At 41.6% G+C, this 18,154-nt stretch overlaps 1 protein-coding gene, 1 long non-coding RNA gene and 1 pseudogene across 2 annotated transcripts; all 3 read left to right on the forward strand.

Moving 5' to 3' along the window:
* Positions 1 to 289: 289 nt before the first annotated feature.
* On the forward strand, positions 290 to 2,740 carry LOC113117876 (uncharacterized protein K02A2.6-like). The gene has a single exon (XM_026286793.1). The coding sequence runs from the start codon at positions 338 to 340 to the stop codon at positions 1,949 to 1,951; it is 1,614 nt and encodes a 537-aa protein (XP_026142578.1). The 5' UTR covers positions 290 to 337; the 3' UTR covers positions 1,952 to 2,740.
* A 1,420-nt stretch (positions 2,741 to 4,160) lies between these two features.
* LOC113116930 (uncharacterized protein K02A2.6-like) lies at positions 4,161 to 7,405 on the forward strand (annotated as a pseudogene).
* A 3,441-nt stretch (positions 7,406 to 10,846) lies between these two features.
* Positions 10,847 to 14,784, forward strand: LOC113117877 (uncharacterized). The gene is made up of 3 exons (XR_003294216.1): positions 10,847 to 12,114; positions 14,405 to 14,536; positions 14,697 to 14,784. It is a non-coding gene; the product is annotated as an uncharacterized LOC113117877 (long non-coding RNA).
* The last annotated feature ends 3,370 nt before the right edge of the window (positions 14,785 to 18,154 follow it).

Consider the following 18,154-nt stretch of genomic DNA (forward strand, 5'->3'; position numbering starts at 1 on the left):
GTCGAGGTGCGCTGTATTATATAAAGATGGATGTATTCTGCATGGAACGAGCGGGAAACCTTGTTACTCGGCGACCAAACTTGCCTGCCTGACGTTGACAACGTAACTTCCGAACCTGTGTTGATTAGGCCTCAAAATATGAAATTAAAATCCAAAATAAATACGTAATAGCCTACGTGTGTCAAAATCATTTTCTAAAATATTCATAAGGAATTGATAAATTGTGCAAAATATTTTAATAGGCCTACATTTTTTTTTATCTCCCTCTCGTCACTAGGGGGTGCTGCAGCGGACCCCCCACTTCCCGCGGCCATGTGTGGGGGTCCGCATTTTGCGAATGACTGTGGCTTTAAAGACGCTGTTTGCCATAATTGCCAGAAAAGGGGGCATATTGCAAAAAAGTGCAGGGGTGCTAAAAATAAACAGACAAAAGGGTGGGGAAAAGCACAACACACATCACCTGCAGAGTGAGGATTTTGAGGAGCAGTGCTCATTCAACATGTTTAATATCCGTGGCCAGCCCCGGGCTCAGCCCATATATGCAACAATTAAGGTGAATGGCAAAGAGCTAAACATGGAAGTGGACACTGGGGCCTCAGCTTCAGTAATCAGTCAAACCACATTCAACAGGTTGTGGAGCTCAGGGGGTGCACCTGCAATGGAAGAGACAAGTATTAGGCTCAGAACGTACACGGGTGAGTGCATTCCACTTGCGGGGACTATCAAGGTGGACATTGTATATCAAGAACAGCAAGCCGCGGTGACACTGCTTGTGGTCGAGGGGGAGGGGCCGAGTTTGTTGGGGCGGGATCTTCTCCAGAAAATTAACCTGAATTGGGGACAGATCTGGGGTGAAATCAAACATACCACTGTGGTACAGGACATCATAGGGAAATATGCTGATGTCTTTAAAGAGGAATTGGGTACCCTCCCAGGGACCACAGTTAAACTGTGTGTGGACCCCAAAGCACAACCGCGTTTCTTCAAACCACGAACAGTACCATATGCCATGAAAGCTAAGGTTGAGGCGGAGTTGGAAAGGCTACAAAGGGCAGGGGTGATTGAGCCTGTGGAGTTTTCTGACTGGGCAGCCCCAATAGTGCCAGTGGTGAAGGAGGACGGGGAAGTGCGCATATGTGGGGATTACAAAATGACCATTAATCAGGCCTCACAGCTCGACACCTACCCCCTACCGCGAGTGGAGGACCTATTTGCTACACTAGCAGGTGGAAAAACATTCACTAAACTAGACATGAATCACGCATATCAGCAACTTTTGCTAGATGAAGACTCTAAGCAATATGTGACTATAAACACTCACAAGGGCCTATTCAAGTATAACCGCCTGGTGTTTGGCGTTGCCTCAAGCCCGGCTATTTTCCAACGCACCATGGACAATCTGTTTCATAACATTCCCCAGGTTGCCGTCTACCTGGATGACATTCTCGTCACAGGTAAAACAGAAGAGGAACACTTACAAAACCTTGACCTGGTGTTAGATAGAATGTCTGAGGCTGGGCTGCGTCTGAAATGCAGTAAGTGTGTTTTTCAAGCTCCAAGTGTCACATATCTGGGCCATCGGATTTCAGCTCAGGGCTTGTCTCCAGTCGAAGACAAAGTGAGAGCAATTAAGGAAGCCCCAACACCAAAGGACATTGCAGAGCTTAGGTCGTTTCTGGGTCTAGTGAACTATTATGGGAAGTTTTTACCAGACCTCTCGACCGTGCTGGCCCCACTCTACCAGCTGCTACACAAAGGCTGTGTGTGGAGATGGCAGCAGGATCAGGACAACGCTTTCCAGCACGTAAAGGGACTGTTACACTCAACACGACTGCTGGTACATTTTGACCCAGACAAGGAGGACATTCTATCGTGTGATGCCTCCCAGTATGGACTGGGGGCAGTTCTTTCGCACCGCATGGAGGATGGAAGTGAAAAGCCAATCAGCTAAGTGTCACGCACTCTTACTGCAGCAGAAAAGGGGTACTCGCAATTAGAGAAGGAGGGCCTGGCGGTTGTTTTTGCAGTATAGCGTTTCCACCACTACCTGTTTGGTCGCCCTTTTACCATCTTCACAGACCATAAGCCTCTAATGGGTCTGTTCAGTGAGACAAAGGGCATTCCACCCATGGCCTCAGCAAGAATACAGCGCTGGGCATTAACCCTGTCAGCATACCAGTATAGCATAGAGTACAAGGCGAGTAGCGACAATGCAAATGCTGATGCTTTTAGCGTCTGCCTCTCCCAGACACACCACACCACACAGGCTTTCCCCCAGAGACTGTTTTTCTGATGGACAGACTGTCACAGGCTCCAGTGACAGCAAAGCAAATAAAGCTGTGGACTGAAAGAGACCCAGTGTTGTCGCAGGTGAAGAGGTGGGTGATGCAGGGGTGGCCTGCCACTGTGGAACAGGAGGGGTTCAAACCTTACGTCAAGCGCAAACTTGAATTAAGTGTCCTTGATGGCTGTCTCCTCTGGGATTCCAGAGTGATTGTCCCACCTCCAGGGCGGGCTCAAGTGATGGACGAACTACATGAGGCCCACCCCACTATGAAAAGTCTCGCCAGATCATTTGTGTGGTGGCCTGGGATGGACTGTGCTTTAGAAGAAAAGGTGAAGGTATGTTCTCAGTGTCAAAGCAACCTGAAGATGCCAGCGGAAAATAGATTAGCTTCACACAGACGTCTTCTAACTGTCACAGTACTTACAGGTAACTCCAGACTGTCTTTGATCATCCTGGAGGTGATCATTGGCTGAGCCTTTGCCATTCTGGTTATTCTTCTATCCATTTTGATGGTTGTCTTCCGTTTTCTTCCACGTCTCTCTGGTTTTGCTCTCCATTTTAAGGCATTGGAGATCATTTTAGCTGAACAGCCTATCATTTTTTGCACCTCTTTATAGGTTTTCCCCTCTCTAATCAACTTTTTAATCAAAGTACGCTGTTCTTCTGAACAATGTCTTGAACGGCCCATTTTCCTCAGCTTTCAAATGCATGTTCAACAAGTGTTGGCTTCATCCTTAAATAGGGGCCACCTGATTCACACCTGTTTCTTCACAAAATTGATGACCTCAGTGATTGAATGCCACACTGCTATTTTTTTGAACACACCCCTTTCAACTAATTCAACTAATTGCCCAATTGCACAGCCTTAAGAGCGTGCATATCATGAATGCTGGGTCTCGTTTGTTTTCTGAGAATCTACTGAACCAACTGGTAACTTGTTTGCCACGTAGCAATAAAAAAATATACGAAAAACCTTGATTATTCTGGTTAGTCACATTGTACTGCTATTATTTTGAACAATACTGTACATGCAACTTATTTAGATACAACAAATAATATTACAACAAAATATAAGATTAATCAAACTTCACAATAATGCTAAAACAATGCAATCGATTTGGTCAGCTGGCTTGAGTCACTGCACGTTTATTTCACACGCAACTCTATTAACTCCAAAATCTTTTTACGCACACCACAAGGAAATAATCTCTGACTATTTAAGCAATTTGTTTATTGAACAGTTCTCCACATCCATTACGCAAAGAACACACGCACAGTATAAAGCTTTCTGTCTCCATCTCCAACCTTTTTACACAAACCACAAGGAAATAATCTCAGACTATTTAAACGTTATTTAACAGTTCTCCACAACCATTACGCAAAGAACACACGAACAAAATAATACTCTCCATCTCCATCCCCACCACCTTACAAAAATACTATAGTGTACTACTTACAATTGCTTCGCTAGTCAAAGCTGATCCCACACTTGTTGCCAAAAAAATAAATGTTACAAGCGCGGCAGCACAATACTCTTACCTGAGCTACATGCAGGCGGGGTGCCCTGGTTACAGGTGTCCAAATGTCGAGGTGCGCTGTATTATATAAAGATGGATGTATTCTGCATGGAACGAGCGGGAAACCTTGTTACTCGGCGACCAAACTTGCCTGCCTGACGTTGACAACGTAACTTCCGAACCTGTGTTGATTAGGCCTCAAAATATGAAATTAAAATCCAAAATAAATACGTAATAGCCTACGTGTGTCAAAATCATTTTCTAAAATATTCATAAGGAATTGATAAATTGTGCAAAATATTTTAATAGGCCTACATTTTTTTTTATCTCCCTCTCGTCACTAGGGGGTGCTGCAGCGGACCCCCCACTTCCCGCGGCCATGTGTGGGGGTCCGCATTTTGCGAATGACTGTGGCTTTAAAGACGCTGTTTGCCATAATTGCCAGAAAAGGGGGCATATTGCAAAAAAGTGCAGGGGTGCTAAAAATAAACAGACAAAAGGGTGGGGAAAAGCACAACACACATCACCTGCAGAGTGAGGATTTTGAGGAGCAGTGCTCATTCAACATGTTTAATATCCGTGGCCAGCCCCGGGCTCAGCCCATATATGCAACAATTAAGGTGAATGGCAAAGAGCTAAACATGGAAGTGGACACTGGGGCCTCAGCTTCAGTAATCAGTCAAACCACATTCAACAGGTTGTGGAGCTCAGGGGGTGCACCTGCAATGGAAGAGACAAGTATTAGGCTCAGAACGTACACGGGTGAGTGCATTCCACTTGCGGGGGCTATCAAGGTGGACATTGTATATCAAGAACAGCAAGCCGCGGTGACACTGCTTGTGGTCGAGGGGGAGGGGCCGAGTTTGTTGGGGCGGGATCTTCTCCAGAAAATTAACCTGAATTGGGGACAGATCTGGGGTGAAATCAAACATACCACTGTGGTACAGGACATCATAGGGAAATATGCTGATGTCTTTAAAGAGGAATTGGGTACCCTCCCAGGGACCACAGTTAAACTGTGTGTGGACCCCAAAGCACAACCGCGTTTCTTCAAACCACGAACAGTACCATATGCCATGAAAGCTAAGGTTGAGGCGGAGTTGGAAAGGCTACAAAGGGCAGGGGTGATTGAGCCTGTGGAGTTTTCTGACTGGGCAGCCCCAATAGTGCCAGTGGTGAAGGAGGACGGGGAAGTGCGCATATGTGGGGATTACAAAATGACCATTAATCAGGCCTCACAGCTCGACACCTACCCCCTACCGCGAGTGGAGGACCTATTTGCTACACTAGCAGGTGGAAAAACATTCACTAAACTAGACATGAATCACGCATATCAGCAACTTTTGCTAGATGAAGACTCTAAGCAATATGTGACTATAAACACTCACAAGGGCCTATTCAAGTATAACCGCCTGGTGTTTGGCGTTGCCTCAAGCCCGGCTATTTTCCAACGCACCATGGACAATCTGTTTCATAACATTCCCCAGGTTGCCGTCTACCTGGATGACATTCTCGTCACAGGTAAAACAGAAGAGGAACACTTACAAAACCTTGACCTGGTGTTAGATAGAATGTCTGAGGCTGGGCTGCGTCTGAAATGCAGTAAGTGTGTTTTTCAAGCTCCAAGTGTCACATATCTGGGCCATCGGATTTCAGCTCAGGGCTTGTCTCCAGTCGAAGACAAAGTGAGAGCAATTAAGGAAGCCCCAACACCAAAGGACATTGCAGAGCTTAGGTCGTTTCTGGGTCTAGTGAACTATTATGGGAAGTTTTTACCAGACCTCTCGACCGTGCTGGCCCCACTCTACCAGCTGCTACACAAAGGCTGTGTGTGGAGATGGCAGCAGGATCAGGACAACGCTTTCCAGCACGTAAAGGGACTGTTACACTCAACACGACTGCTGGTACATTTTGACCCAGACAAGGAGGACATTCTATCGTGTGATGCCTCCCAGTATGGACTGGGGGCAGTTCTTTCGCACCGCATGGAGGATGGAAGTGAAAAGCCAATCAGCTAAGTGTCACGCACTCTTACTGCAGCAGAAAAGGGGTACTCGCAATTAGAGAAGGAGGGCCTGGCGGTTGTTTTTGCAGTATAGCGTTTCCACCACTACCTGTTTGGTCGCCCTTTTACCATCTTCACAGACCATAAGCCTCTAATGGGTCTGTTCAGTGAGACAAAGGGCATTCCACCCATGGCCTCAGCAAGAATACAGCGCTGGGCATTAACCCTGTCAGCATACCAGTATAGCATAGAGTACAAGGCGAGTAGCGACAATGCAAATGCTGATGCTTTTAGCGTCTGCCTCTCCCAGACACACCACACCACACAGGCTTTCCCCCAGAGACTGTTTTTCTGATGGACAGACTGTCACAGGCTCCAGTGACAGCAAAGCAAATAAAGCTGTGGACTGAAAGAGACCCAGTGTTGTCGCAGGTGAAGAGGTGGGTGATGCAGGGGTGGCCTGCCACTGTGGAACAGGAGGGGTTCAAACCTTACGTCAAGCGCAAACTTGAATTAAGTGTCCTTGATGGCTGTCTCCTCTGGGATTCCAGAGTGATTGTCCCACCTCCAGGGCGGGCTCAAGTGATGGACGAACTACATGAGGCCCACCCCACTATGAAAAGTCTCGCCAGATCATTTGTGTGGTGGCCTGGGATGGACTGTGCTTTAGAAGAAAAGGTGAAGGTATGTTCTCAGTGTCAAAGCAACCTGAAGATGCCAGCGGCAGCGCCACTACACCCATGGCAGTGGCCCGGCCGTCCGTGGTCCAGACTTCACCTGGATTTTGCTGGCCCATTTATGGGTCGGATGTTTTTAGTGCTAGTGTATGCGCACTCCAAGTGGCTCGAGGCACATATCATGTCAAATATTACTGCACCTACTACTACAGACACACTGAGAAGCATTTTCGCAACACATGGGCTGCCAGACACAATTGTGACAGACAACGGGCCCACTTTCACCAGTGAGGTTTTCAAGGAGTTTATGTATAGAAACGGGATTCGTCATGTCTGCACTGCCCCCTATCATCCCGTGTCCAACGGCTTGGCAGAGCGGGCTGTGGAGACTTTCTAAGAGGGGCAGCGGAAGATGTCAGGACAATCGCTGGAAACCAAGCTCGCACGCTTCCTGTTTCAATACAGGATTACTCCACACACAACTACGGGAGTGTCTCCAGCTGAGATGTTGCTGGGGAGGAGACCAAAGTCTCATCTGGACCTCCTCCAGCCAGACAGACATCAGAGCGAGGGTTGCCAGGTATCAGGAGGAGCAAAAAGCAAGGCGGGACCAACATGCCAAAGAGAGACATTTTCACCCAGGGGACAGAGTGTATGTCAAGAACTTTGCCATAGGTTCACCCTGGTTGCCAGGGATAATCTACCGCCAGACAGGGCCAGTATCTTTTGTTGTAGAATTATGTGATGGTAGGCAGGTGCGCAGGCACCAAGATCACTTGCGGGTCCGCCATGATGGGGGAGGGAAGAGTTCTCAAGGGGGTTCCATGCAAAGTCAGTGGGGGCGGCTCTGCAGAGCAGTGTTAATTTCGTTGTCTAAATATTTTCGTCATTATTTTCGTCACGAATATATTTTTGCGGACGAAAACTAAACGAAAACTAAAATAGAAGGCACTGATGGAGACTAAAACTATGACTAAATTGATTGACATTATCGTCAACGAATAAAGGACGAGACGAAAATAGACTGTGCCGAAAATCAAATCAGCAGACGGGAGAGATGCGAGGAATGAACAAAAGAACCGGCAAAACATAACAGGCGAGACTGCATGAGAGAAGAGAACCAATCCGAGCCTGACTTATTGAGACGTGAAGCGAAGGTTTTCAGTTTTTAAATGAGCTCCCGGGAAGACGGCATTCGAAGAGGTGATGTCTAAAAGAGCGACAAAATGTCCACAGCTCACTTCACGTTTGACAACGAACAAAACAAAACAAAGTGTAAAGCACGTGGAGCGCTCATTCGTGGCAAGAACACCACCAATTTGAAAAGACATTTACAGACGAGCCACCCAGACATTTTCTCAAATGTAATTTCACAACGATGTTCTTTTGTTTATTGAGCTAAGCAAAATTGGAAGACTGCAGTGCGTAGATGTTGTAGCATTAAATATTACGAACTGAAAAGTACTGTAAAATAGCCCCTTCTTCAAGTTAGATGAGAGCACAATACTAATACGTAATATCATGATAAATACATTTGATTAATACTAATGTTTAGTATATTTTATAATGTTCTACTTGTTGACAATATCACAAATATTTCTATATTAGTCACGTGAAACATGAATGTTCACATCCTATCATTATACATACTAATCTAGCAATATTGTAGTATTTAAAACATACAATATTGCTAGACAAATGAATACCTTATAAAATCTTGTTACTTTTTTTATCCACCTAGCTGCCAACTTATTAAATATTTACTTTAAATGTATGCACTTATTGTTCAGCTCAGCTGTAAGCTTTAAGGTCCTGGACCTAACGTTATTTTTCTTTTATTGATGGTCAACTGTCAGCTAGTTATTGTTTACATTATCATGACAGTGTTTGTTGCTGCATAAAAGCTTTTGAATCGAAAAAAAGACACAGTTGTGTTGAAATAAAGTTGAATTTGTGTTTTATATATTTTGGTTAAGTTTGTTTCCTATACCAGCTGTAAAAAATTGTCTAGTAAATCTGTTATTGATTTTAGTCTTATTTTAGTCGACTAAAATACCAAGCAATTTTAGTCGACTAAAATACCAAGCAATTTTAGTCGACTAAAATAAGACTAAAATTAAAACAAATCAGATGACTAAAACTTGACTAAAACTAAAAAGAATTATAGTCAAAAGACTAAGACTAAAACTAAATTAAAATTTTGTGTCAAAATTAACACTGCTGCAGAGGCCGTGCCAATAGCTCCAGGGCACGCGGAAATGTCACATGAGGGTCTGTCTGAGCCCTCAAAGGAGGCACCTGATGAATTGTCGGAGCAGGCAGCTACGGCTGACCCTGATCAGAGCCTACTTGGGGGACCAGAGCCTGCCTCCAGTTCGGAGGACACCATTCCTGAGCTTAGGAGATCTAAGAGACAACACAAGCCTCCAAACAGACTGACATGTTGAGCTACAGATACGCAAACATTAAATATACCATATAAAAGAGTGTTGTTTGTTTAACAAAAATTTGATGTTCATATTGCTGCCAATGTTTCTCCTGGTAGAGAGGCACTTATCTTACAGTGTGTGTATTAATGTTTTATGTGTGCACTTTAAGAGGGAGAAGTGTTGCAGAGGGACTATTTGCGGTGTAGGCCGGGGTGAAACCAGGAATGTTTGTTTGTTATTTTGCTTCCCCCCCGGTCCTAGTTAAGCTGTTGCACACCGGATGTTTTGAATGTGTTGTTGCCGTTTTTGCAAGCCAGTTTCTGTATTTGCTTATGAGTTTAGTAAAGATGATAAACAGCAATGTCTGCGTGCATCTTTAAATACTCTGGTTATCCAACCTGGTCTCACAGAATTCCGTGAAATGTCCACGGCCCTTAACTCAAAATCCGTGAAGCCATCACGGAATTGCCCCAAATTCCGTGACCCGGCCACGGATATTTCTCCAACGCAAGTCAATGACACTGACCTCCCGTGGTCCACACACGGATACCCGTTTCAATGACGGAGTACAGAACTCGCTGAACGGACGTGCTTTCTCATTTGAAAACGCAACATTTGAAGTATTTGTTTCTTTTCCAAAATCAAATGCCATAATGACATTAACCAGACAGCTGTTGTAGTTATTGCATTGTCCTGTCATCATAAAAATTACGTTTGTTTCAGTTAGAAAGTCCGGAGGCTTCACGGATTTTGAGTTAAGGGCCCGTGGACATTTCACGGAATTCTGTGAGACCAAGTTGTGCAAAAATCATGTTTCAAGATCAATGCATATGCATCATCAGGGTTTGTAATCGATGCATTGAGAAAACGAGTGAATCGTTACACCCCTAGTCTTAAGACTTAAGTTAACCAAGAGGTGATCAGTCTACCATTTTGTAACTGAATTTAGAAAGTTAAATGAAAAAAAAATAAAAAATAAAATAGATGTCTAACTTCTTAAGACTAGTCTAAGCAGTTTATGCAACTGGCTGCTGCTGTTCATCTTCACTAAGGATTGGAGCGAGCTGATGACCGAATCAAATTAAACCTCAGGGGCCGGTTGTTTAAAAGGTTTGATCTTGATCAGAATGATCTGGATATCCCATGTTTTGTTGTCCAGGATCGAGTAACCCATCTTACTTTTGTGCAGCTTTTCAAAGCAAAGTTGATTGGACAGAAATCACAGCCAACTTGAACCCATCAAAAGTAACTTGGATTTAGCCTCAGATACAGGACACATGTAAACATTGCCACCACATGCTTTAGTAATACCATTCAAACAAAAACTCTTCAAAGCTGTCGCTATTAATATCCCAGAGGTAGCCAAATAAACATCACTAGCAAGTTATTTTCCTAGTTGTAGACGCAAGCTCAAAGGGACATAATGAAATCACTTATGCTATTACATTCCATTTGGCCAAAGATATGCCCATTTACACAGTAGAAAGAGAAGGCTTCAGGAAGCTTCTGAATGCACTGGACAAACGACATGAAATCCCATCATGCACCTACTTTTCACAGGTAGCTGTCCTGCGGTTATATTTTTGTCTTTTTTGAACAACATCTGTGCTTTTGTCACTGGTCCTGTTTAAACGTCTGTTAAAAGCAGGCTGTCATTTTGCCAGCTACAGCTACGTATGTAATAGATATAACAGCAGAAGAATGATAAATGCCCAGGAAGTTCTGCCAGTGACATGAGTGAAGGAGAATTGGATGAGAGAGAGATTACGGCAGGCATGGGTGCGTAATTCTGTGTGTGTGTGTGTTTGTGAGTGTGAAATTTTACTCGTTTTATTTATTCTCATAGCAAGGCAAACTAAGTGATTATTACCAAAACTTTGTTATGGCAAGGCTAGCAGACCCAAGTGCAAGACTAAGAATGGGATTAGTTACAAAAGAGGAATATTTATTGCAGGGTTAAAAGGATCTAATATTGTGCGGGTGAAATAGATGCATGCTGAACCGGGTTGGTGGCTGCTGTTCAGAGCAGGGGAAACCGTAGATGAGAGTTCAGAGTGAGAGAGTCTGATCCAGTTGATCCAGAGCAGAATCCGGGAATAGTTTAGCTATCAGAATAGAATACATCCATCAGAAACTGAGAGAGCTAGGAAGGCTTCTGATATGCTCAAGAAAAACCACTTCCTTGAAGACCATTAAAGATCACATCAAACAAAGTTGTGGAATCAGTAAAACACCTAGCAGGCTATGACAGTAAAACCCATGCATACAGGTGCCCAAACCTAGCTCTCAAAATTGGACTGATCTTGACAAAGATTTCAATGCTTCTTGAAAGCCATGCAAATCTACAGAACGACTACAGTGCTGCAAAAGATGCTCGTAAATTCTGCAGAGTGTATGAAACCAGATGGAATGAACTGATATCAGCCGCATCACTGAGAACACTTCAGGAGTCTAAGTGGAATATTCCTCTGTTGCTTCCATTCACAAAAGATGTCCAGACACTGCAACAACAAGATCTTCACAGTAAATTGTCTACAGAGGTATCCCCCCAGACGTGGGCAAAACTGACAAAGGTCATTTTGGCACAAGTCATTTTGTTTAATCGACGAAGAGCTGGGGAGGTGTCAAAAATGACCCTTTCTGCATATGTATGTCAAAATGCATCAGACCCACGTGAAGATGTGAATGAAGCCCTCTCAGATCTAGAGAAGAAACTCTGTCAGCATTTCAGCAGGATTGAGATAAGAGAAAAAAGGGGAAGAAAAGTTCCTGTGCTTTTGACCCCAGTGATGAAGCAAGGACTGGATCTGCTTGTCAGCACACGGCAGGAATGTGAGGTTCCTCGGGAGAACGTATACCTATTTGCAAGACCATCGTCTTTTAACTGTTTCCATGGGTCTGATTGCCTTCAACACTTTGCCAAGGTCTGTGGTGCAAAAAGTCCTGAAAGTCTCACTTCTACAAAACTACGCAAAACAAACAGGAACACTGTCTCAAGTTCTCAACCTCAGTAATACAGAGCTAGATCAGTTAGCGGATTTTCTTGACCATGACGTTAGAGTGCACCGGCAGTTCTATAGACTTCCTGAAGGCACCCTCCAACTTGCAAAAATTAGCAAAGTCCTCATGGCTCTGGATCAGGGACGCCTGGCAGAATTCAAGGGCAAGACACTGGATGACATTAACATTGATCCTGAAGGTACTTATTATTTTTATTTATCAGTTTATTTAACAGGGACAATGCAGTATAACATTACTACAGTTTCATGCAGACGATGCTCTACATATAGGCTTCTAGCCAAAGGCTAATTTGCAGTCCCAGTCCCACGTTAGGCTAAAAAAAACAAAAACAAAACAACAACAACAACAAATGAAATAAAATATAATAAACAACTAAGTCTACGTACAACTATCAATGTTCACATATCTGCTTTTGTTTGAACCACTTTTTCAGTTTTGTTTGAAAAATATTCAACTGTGTTTGCATTTTCAATTCAGCTGACAAGCTGTTCCATAACAATGTACCTTGAACTGTAAATGTAGATTGTGCAAATTTAGTTTTTCTCTGTGGTGCTATACAGTTCTGTGTAGTTGCACCACACCTCTTGTAGTGATCCCCCTACTACTCTGTTTTGATATTAATTTGCATATAACTTTTGGCGCAAGATTGTTTAAACATTTGAAAAACATTTTAATAACACATTAATTTATAAAATTTTCAAAACTAAGCAAACTATATTTTTGTAAATGCTACAGTGATGCCATCTGGTTGGTTTCTTATCCAAAACTTTTAGTGTTCGTTTTTATAGGGATCTAACAGGTTTAATAGTCAGTTGAGAAACCTGACTCCAGACAGATAAGTGTGAAAAAATAATTGCATGCATGTATAACTTGGCTGCTTTCAAGGATATATATGGTCTAATCATGTAAAAACAATTCAGATTTGTTATGATTCTTCTAGATAGCTTCTTAACATGCATATGAAATTTAAAATGAGAGTCTAAAATAACACCTAAATATGTAAAATTATTAACTGTTTCAATTTCCTTTTGATTGATCTTAATTATAAAACCACTCATTTCCTTCTTTCTGATTGAAAAACACATTGAGACAGTTTTTGTACAATTCAGGGTCAAACAACTGTTCTGTAACCACTGTGACACACCAAACATTTCATTTGTTAATATTTCTGCGACTAAACTTGGAGTCTTTGCAGATACATAAATGACTGTATCATCTGCATATAACTGACATTTTGTTTGCTTACAACAGTTTGGAAAATCATTAACATATAAGGAAAACAACAATGGGCCCAAAATTGACCCTTGAGGGAGACCCATATTATTATTTCGTAAAGCTGATCTTGAATTATTCATTTTAACACACTCATCTCGGGATTTTAAATATGATCTAAACCAATTCATTGCCTGCTGAGTGAAGTTAAATAAATTTAATTTGTGTAGGAGAATTTCATGATTCACAGTATCAAATGCCTTTTTGAGATCTAAAAACACTGCATCTACTATTACCTTTATCTAAGGATTCCTTAATAAATTCTGTGAGATAGCAGTTTGCCATTTCTGTTGAATACTTAGGCCTAAAACTAAACTGTTTAGAATAAAGTAAATCATGTTTTTTTCTAAATAATTGATAAGTTGTTCAGCTACCAATTTTTCCAGAATTTTTGAAATTGCAGGAAGAATAGAAATTGGTCTATAATTCTGAACCTCATCAGCTGATCCTGCTTTGAAAATTGGAGTTACAATACTAGTTTTCCAATTTGAAGGGAATTTCTTTTCTCTAATTGATAAATTTATCAGATTTACCAAGGGCTTTATCAAACAAGCACTATATGTTTTTACAAATGCAGTATCCATTCCAAATATATCTTTAGCCCTTGAGTTTTTCAGTTGATTAATAATTTGAAGTATCTTATGTTCATCAACCTCAGAAATATGAAAGGATGAGGGTGTGCCATTTATTACATTTTGAGGTAGTTGTATAGTTTTAAAACACATAGCAAGCTCTTCCACAGACTGAGTAAAATATCTATTAAATTAATTGGCAAATTCAGTGCTATCAGTACTTAATCTACCATTTATGTTCAGCTCCACTAAAGGTTTTCTTTGTGTACCCTCTTTTTTAGAAAGTTTATTTATACACTTCCAAAGAGATTAGCTATTTCCTCCTGATTCTGTAACCAATTGCTCAAAATATGCAGTTTTTGCCTTCCTCATATCACTAATTACTTTATTTACTTACAATGAAATATTCAAGTTCAGCCCTAGTCATTTCCACTTCTAAAAGTGCAGTATTGTCCTTGCTATATATTTAAACCATTTTTATGCCACATGTCTGTTTTATTGAAAAAATATTAAGATTAAGTGTGGGTTTCCAGTGTTTTTGAAATACCATTTGATGTACATAGGTATACATTTATGTATGTGTGTGGTCATTTATATCTTATGACTTTCTTTGATGTTCCATAGTGCCAACATGATCCAGAACCCTTACCTTCAATGAACAAAGTTGGAATGAATCCTTCCCTGGTGGACTACACAGATTCTGATTAATCTCAGAGTCCAAGCACAAATCATGACCAGTTTAATTCAAGCTGCCAGGTATTGTTTTTTTTTTTCTGAGCATTTGCATGTATTTGTACAGGAATGGGTACCAAAATATAGTATCAGTTAGCTCAGACATTATTGGTTCTGCTTTCAGTACCTATTTTTCCCTTGTCCTTGGGTTTAAATGTTAATTACATATTTTTCAACACTCTAGACATGGTGTCCGACTTCTGAGTTTGAACTAATCCTCACCCACCAGGACGGAGATTATATTCCAAGGCTGAGGAGGACCAAAAGCATACAGGTAAGCAACTCAAAATGTAGAAGATGGATGTACATACTTAACATACTTAGCATCTTGTACGTAACAGAAAATGAATGTTTAATCAGTGTGCTGACTTTGACTTCACTTTTTCTTTTCTGAAGATGAACAGAAAGGTTGAGATTGCTTCAGATGAGCTTTTTGACCTCACCTCAGGTAGCAGTGGAGAGGAATATATTCCTCACAGTAGTGAGGATTCATCTGAAGGTACAGACACAAGCGAAGTCATTCAACCAGTCAATCAGAAAGAGAGCATGCTTAGATTTCCAATCCTAGGGAAGTATGCTGACATCCGAGAACTGACGATGTGTCGTCAAAGCAAATCCTTAACAGAGGACGCTCACCTTCAAGAAGAGGGGGCAACTCTGGTATGAGACGTAAAAGGCAATGTTCAAGCAGTTCAAGACGTGCATCCTACCCTACAACACAAGCAAGTAGTGGTCACTCAACAAAATGGAGTGGAGAGGGAGACCCTGAATCTGTATTACAGAATACAGCACCTGATCTGGAGAAAGATCTTCCTGACAGTGCCTCTTCCCTCCATACAGAAGATGTAGCTGATGGTTCACTTTCCATATCTGCTGTCTGTAAAAAGGAGAATGGGTCAAGAATGTACAACAAAAAGCAATACTGTTTGTACTGTAGGGAGGGATTCGTAAAAATGGTTAGGCATTTGGAGCATGCTCATAAAGATAAACCAGAGGTTGCACAGGCTCTGTCCTTTCCAAAAGGCTCCAAAGAAAGACGAATGCATATGGAATATTTGAGAAACAGGGGCAACTTTGCACACAATGTGGATGTATTAAATACTGGTGTTGGAAATCTTGTTCCTCGCAAGCAACCAAGGAAGGATTGTCAAGCACAGAATTTCCTGCATTGTATACATTGTCATGGTTTCTTCACAAAGAATGTTCTTTGGCGACACATGATGACCTGCAAGTTCAAACCTAGTGTTCCACAAAAACCTGGCAAAACTCGTGTCCAGGCCCTCTGTGCATTTGCTGTACCTCCACCACCTGGTGTCAAGGTGGAATTTTGGAAGCTGCTAAACAACATGGTTCAAGATTAAGTTTGTTCTGTACTGAAATCGGATGTCTGTATCATGGAGTATGGTGAGCATTTGTATAACAGGCTTGGATAGGTTGTTGGCAAACATGAATACATCCATCAGAAACTGAGAGAGCTAGGAAGGCTTCTGACATGCTCAAGAAAAACCACTTCCTTGAAGATCATTAAAGATCACATCAAACCTGCCAATTTTATGCAAGTTATGGAATCAGTAAAACACCTCGCAGGCTATGACAATAAAACCCATGCATACAGGTGCCCAAACCTAGCTCTCAAAATTGGACTGATCTTGACAAAGATTTCAATGCTTCTTGAAAGCCATGCAAATCTACAGAACGACTACAGTGCTGCAAAAGATGCTCGTAAATTCTGCAGAGTGTATGAAACCAGATGGAATGAACTGATATCAGCCGCATCACTGAGAACACTTCAGGAGTCTAAGTGGAATATTCCTCTGTTGCTTCCATTCACAAAAGATGTCCAGACAAGTCTCACTTCTACAAAACTACGCAAAACAAACAGGAACACTGTCTCAAGTTCTCAACCTCAGTAATACAGAGCTAGATCAGTTAGCGGATTTTCTTGACCATGACGTTAGAGTGCACCGGCAGTTCTATAGACTTCCTGAAGGCACCCTCCAACTTGCAAAAATTAGCAAAGTCCTCATGGCTCTGGATCAGGGACGCCTGGCAGAATTCAAGGGCAAGACACTGGATGACATTAACATTGATCCCGAAGATACTTATTATTAGGCCTGTCAATTACTTAAAATATTTATTGTCCATAGTTCACTCACGATTACTTGCAGATTAATAGTGCATTTTTTTATCTGTTCTGAATGTACCTTAAAGGGATTTTTGTTTCTGCTTGCCATACACAGCGGTACTGCTGCACCTCTTCGACGGTCATAATTACTGAACGCACCTGCATTAATCATATCTGGGGCTGCAGCTAAAATAATTATAGTAATCGAGTATTCTATAGATTATTACATTGATTTGTCGAGTAATCGTATAAGAAATACTTTTGCTTGACAGCAACACAAACTCACCACCCAACCAGGTGGAGAAAAATAAACGTACATGTATACAAAAAAATTTTGCCTTTAAAAGAAATTTGAGTTAATTTGTTATCACGTTAACTTTGAAAGCCCTACTTATAAAATTTTTCTTCACAGATTTCAACATGAATACTTCATGTCTCATACATGTTTTTTTTTGGCGTAATTGGGAGCGTGTCTGGATCTAATGAATTACATTGGGCTTTCACTAACAGTGAAAGCCCAACCCTTTACAGAAAATGTGCTCTTGGACAGCGAACATGAGTCAGAGTCAGGTACGTATTTTACATATGATCCTAATTCTTACCATGTTTATGTGTTAATGGATAACCACATATGTTGATTTACGATATGGATGTTCCAAAAAAAGCTTTTTTTCTCTTTAATATTATCTGCTAATGTCTAGTCCAATCTGATACTTTTACCTAAATATTGATTAAATATGTATCTGAAACAATGGGATCTGTCTGTGTGTGTGTGTGTGTGTGTGTGTGCTGTTATTTTCATTGTTTAAAACCTTGATTTCAAGGCTATTTTAGTATTATGTATTATCGTATTAATTATCAACTGATATTTTTCATAAAGCCCTAGTATCAAGCACAAGGTTGTGGGTTTGATTCCCCGGAAACACATGATAGGTAAAAATTGATAGCCTGAATGTACTATAAGTCGCTTTGGATAAAAGCGTCTGCTAAATGCATAAATTTAATTTACCAAAATTCCTCAAATAAAAACCAGTAGTCCAATAAATGCCGGGCCTCTTATAGTGGCCGGGGGCGTGGTCAACATGGACAAATAAAGGCTGGTTTTAAATAAAGGCCGGGGGAGAATTTGTGCAGCAGAGCCAGATAACGAACGTACATAGTAAAGTTTGTAGTAAATAACGCACTGTCTGAGCGTTTCTCGTTCTTGAGTCAAGAACTGGTTGCATCAGTTTTCGGATCACCAGTACACTGAACCGAGAAGCATCTCTGTCAGATGTGTCCGATTCGAGAACCGAGGAGCTCATGATACTGCGCATGCGTGATTCAGCGTGAAGCAGACTGACACAGAGCGCATCTGAACCGAACTGATTCTTTTGGTGGTTGATTCTGAATTGATTCTGTGCTAATGTTATGATCTCTGTCCACTGGAACGCTATCGCTTTTAATTTAAAATGGGTTATTTAAAACAATTACTTATCAAACAGATGGAATTAGAAATAAAGGCCTGCCTCTAATAA

The sequence above is a fragment of the Carassius auratus genome, chromosome 17 (genome assembly GCF_003368295.1).
Source record: "Carassius auratus strain Wakin chromosome 17, ASM336829v1, whole genome shotgun sequence".
In the NCBI taxonomy this organism is placed as follows: Eukaryota; Metazoa; Chordata; class Actinopteri; order Cypriniformes; family Cyprinidae; genus Carassius; species Carassius auratus.

Coding starts and splice junctions, on each gene's coding strand:
- LOC113117876 (XM_026286793.1), top strand. CDS start 338: ATGACTGTGGCTTTAAAGACGCTGTTTGCCATAATTGCCAGAAAAGGG.